The sequence below is a fragment of the Parasteatoda tepidariorum genome, chromosome 7 (assembly GCF_043381705.1).
Source record: "Parasteatoda tepidariorum isolate YZ-2023 chromosome 7, CAS_Ptep_4.0, whole genome shotgun sequence".
NCBI classification, from domain to species: domain Eukaryota; kingdom Metazoa; phylum Arthropoda; class Arachnida; order Araneae; family Theridiidae; genus Parasteatoda; species Parasteatoda tepidariorum.
Window position 1 is genome coordinate 107,207 of NC_092210.1, and position 4,466 is coordinate 111,672.

General features: G+C 25.9%; 1 protein-coding gene across 1 annotated transcript in view; it reads right to left on the reverse strand.

The window, feature by feature from the left end:
• SCA (SREBP cleavage activating protein) overlaps positions 1-4,321 on the reverse strand; it is a gene marked incomplete in the record, with an annotated part of 84,765 nt that extends 80,444 nt beyond the window's left edge. Inside the window, 3 exon segments of the mRNA XM_043053770.2 lie at positions 1,798-1,927; positions 2,858-3,032; positions 3,721-4,321. Of these exon segments, the coding sequence (XP_042909704.1) occupies positions 1,798-1,927; positions 2,858-3,000 (273 nt within the window).
• Between the last annotated feature and the right edge of the window lie 145 nt (positions 4,322-4,466).

The window sequence follows — 4,466 nt, forward strand, 5'->3', positions numbered from 1 at the left end:
ATTCATTAAACTGTGTCACTATACCTAGTCATAGTAACATCCCTTCTTCCTATACGATATCTGATGTTCGAGCCACTATAATCTATTGCATTTTAAGACTTTAACACTATAAGGGGATGTGAGTACTTTAGATAAATTTTTAAGATAAACAAGGACCTTCAGCTATCATTCTCATGCACTGCATTAAATATTATTTTTAAAACTTCTCAAAAATCAATAATTTATTTTCATGTAATTTGGTTACTGCCCAACACTAACTTCCAAAGCTGCAAACATGGGTAGGAAAAAATCCAGTAGATTTTACGGAATATAAATTCCATGATAATTGTTGCATAATATATGAAATATTTTACACATAGGGTTATAATCATCAAAATAGAAAAACTGCAATATTTTCCAGTTATGATTGACATTAAGCATGCTTGAAATGTTGTGTATTATGTTTACTTATAATTTCAAATATTAATAGGCATGTAATTCATCAAAGATAGTTAAAATACTTTAATTTAATACAAAAAGAGAGTTCTGAATAAAAAATTAACTGAACATTTTAGAACAAAAAGAATTTTGAACTGATTTCTATAAATGAGGATTGCTCCATTATGCATTAGTAATACTTATTTAAGTATTCAAGCAAGTAATAATAATCTGTTCAAAAATTCTATTTCAATAGGAATTTTTTTTTTTTTTTTTTTAGGAAACTTGCAATTTTAGGGAATTTTCTAAAATGTACAAAAACCAGGAGAATTTTCAACAAATCAGTAGACGTAGACCAGGAGAAACTTGCAAAATTCAATTGTCTACTAGAAAATCAATAGAGTTGGCAGCTATGAAGTCCCATAAAGCTGAGTTGGTCAAATTAACATTCTTCAGGTGTTAATTTTTATTTTTAAAAGTTAAAAACCGAAATTTCAGTTTGTTCTTGAGGCTATGATAGAATTCATTTGATATGGAGAACTTGTTATTTATCTTAACGGTTAAAATTTCTTTTAGTAGTGAAGATCGTTCGCAGATACTCAAACTGCGAAACTCTTTTAAAAAATTTTACAGAATGTCGTTAAAGTTTAAGTGTATTGTAGCAAGTCTCAATATTTGTTTTACCTTGATTTATTTTTTGGCATAATTTACTAGTCTCAGCTTCTAATAAATTGGATTATTCTGCCTTAAAGTATTAATACAATTAAATCATGAAATAACTTGAATTTCTTTTGAATGAACAAAGAATAACACAACTCTCCAGATTCTAATTCTAGATTGCCATAATCCCTGTGGCAGAATTTTTTTGAGCTATCTGCGACTCAATTCTCTACCACTAATATCTTTCTGCAAGATACTTTTAATACTAACAAACATATATGTTATTAATTTAAAATAATGAATACACTGTGTTTACAAAAAAAACTACATAATTTGTTTGAATTGAAGAGGTAATAATTTTTTATTCAAATATTATGGGTGATATTCTCACAATAAAAACCTTAGATATTATTTCACATAAGCACTAATCTCATCAAGTTGCACTCTGAAATATTTAGGATGTATTTGTCAAAATAACTTAAAAATACAATATGATTTCTAAAATGTTCATAACAAAGACATGGAATGACCCATGGGCAAAACTTGCAAGAGATTTTTACAATTTTCTTCTAAAGAATTTCAGTAATGAACCTAAATATGATTTAAAAAAATTTATTACCTTCTTGCATTTGAGAAAATGTACGACAAAACCGTAAAATAGTCATCACATACAATAATCTTAAAATAAGGAAAGAAATTTCTTTGTATAAGAGCACTTACCCAACGAGGTCCATTAAATTTGTAATTCTCAGAATTTCCCAAATTAATATCAGGTGGAACAAAACCTTGAATGGGAGTAAAAAAATGTTGAGATGAACTTCCCAAAAGTGGCAAGTATATCAGGGGATAGCTGAAAAAAATTTAAAAACTCAGCATTTTCTAATAACATATTTCCTAGCCAGCCTGAGAATATTCCTGGCTGGCACAAGGGGGACAGCATACATGTCAAAAGACTATCAAAATCAATAATGCCAATATTCCAACATAACAACTGCCCAAAATAACAATAAAAACAAACATAGAAAAAAAGATTTTAAAAGTTTAGCTTAGAGAACTTAAATTTTCTTATTGTACTAATTTTTTTTTCTTGCTTTTTTTCATTTGTTATTTCACTGCAAAAAATGGTTTTTAATTACAGAATATTAAAATCGTTATCATGATAATTCAGGGGTGATTGTGAGCCGAACTCAAAAATCCTAAAAATTTCTTGAGTAAAATCATTAAGGACGCATTTCAAAAAATTTATGTCTTTATAAATTTAAATCATTGATATTTTTACAACATGTAAATACAACAATCTAATTTTACACAAGTAACAAGTAAATTTTACAATCTAAATAAATAATATGCAGCATAATTCAAATTAATAATTTTGTATAAGTTTACTTTTACCTCTAATCACATTATTCTACCAAAAAAAATATTTACAAATGAAAGAGATGCCAAGTATAAATTCTAGTTCTAATATTTTTAAATTAAATATACATGAATTTTTACACATAAATGTGATCGATGATATCTTGAAATTTCTGTACCTTGGATTTCTGGAAATTACCAGATTGCAATTAACGAAAAATCCAGACTTTAAGGCATATTTTTCCATAGTTAAAGAAACAAATAGAAAAAACACTTAAAATTTTTCTCAACATTGAAAATATATCAAAATCAATGTAAAATGAAAACAATTAAAAATTGAACTATTTTTAATAAACTGAAATATTAGTCAATCAATAAAAAGTAGTTAATGTATCCGAAACAATAGTAAAGAAATGAAACTCACCAGCAAATAAGAAAGATAATCAAGGTAACAAAAATAACAAGGTATGGGTGACTAGAACAGAAGAGTCCATGACTATAATATGCTCTTGCTATTTTATCATGAATATCTGCTGTATATGATTTCATTCGAAAGGTACCGTCCATCAGAACAGATTAAAATTACGTTCTTCAGGTGACTGAAATAAAAATAAGAGTTTTAAGTGAATAACATAAACCAACATTGAATATGAAACTTAATTCTCCTGTATCATCTAAAAGAACAGCAAAATGAAAAATTATTTTAAAGAGGAAAATAACAAATAAAATTGTTTTATTCCTTTTTTTATTATAAAAAGATAATAAGCAGCAATTCATGCATATCAATTGCTAATAAAAGAAATTTTTTATAAAATGCACAATAATGTTCATTTGATTTAATAAACAATTAATTAAAAATGAAAAGAATTTTTTATTTATATAAACCTATTCTGATTTTATAAGTAAATTTAAACTGCTTTTGTAAGTAAAATTATTTCAAAGAAGCAAAATCCTTGTTCATAGAATTAAAGTCAATGTTCAATTGATCATTATCAGCTTAAAACACTTATCTTTAAAATAAAATATACATTTAAACTAATTAAGGTACATAAAAACTCAACTCTGAACTACAACAAAAGCAGGAAGTAAATAAATATAACCTATTACAGCATAGAGCAAAACTTTCTTCTTCACTAAAAATTCAGAAAAAAACATTAATTCGGTTCTAGAGTCTCAAACTAGGTAACAATAGCAAGTTTTAAATTGATAAGTTAAGCAGAAACATAAATAATTCGGTTAGTTAAAAAAAACTAATCAGAATGCAATGAAAATGCAATTTATCCTTACTGTATAGTAAACTTGATTTTGAAGTTGACAAGCAGGTAACTTTATGGAAACAAAACAAATATGAAAGGACCGAAATGGTCATCGCCCTTCTATTATTATAAAAGATTTTAAAATATATTTTATAATTTCCTCAGAGTTCAGAAGCTGATTCTCTATTCAGGAAAAGCATGATGTTCAGCATCATTGATCAATAACATAAGAAATAATTTATTAAAGAGGGATGGAGAACAATTGATTAAACTTCCTTTTGCACTTTAAGTACTACACAAAAGCTAACTTAATGTAATAAATTTACTATAAAATGGCTCAAAGAAGGTAATAGATTTTCAAGGTTATCGAATTCATCTACTGTTTTGAAATGGTCGCCATTCTTATGACGCCGCACATGAACACATCGTAACGAGCATAATGAAAAATTAAATTAATTCAATTTATTCCTTAAGATTTTAATGCGTATAAAGGTTTGTAAGTTTTAAACTACAAATTTATTATAAATTTAAAAAATTTCAGATTTAAATGTATTGTTACAATCTACAATTTTAAATGTTGGTTGTAATAAGAAAACAAACAAAATTTCGTCTGCTATAAGATTAATTGTATAATAACAAATTCTTAACTGTGAAGTTTTGAAATTAATAATAACAGAGCTTAATTTCTAAAATATGATTGAAAAAAATTTAAAAATTTCTAACTGATCAAATAAAATATTGTAAGTTTTTTTTCTTCAAAGTATTAAAAATTGTTTC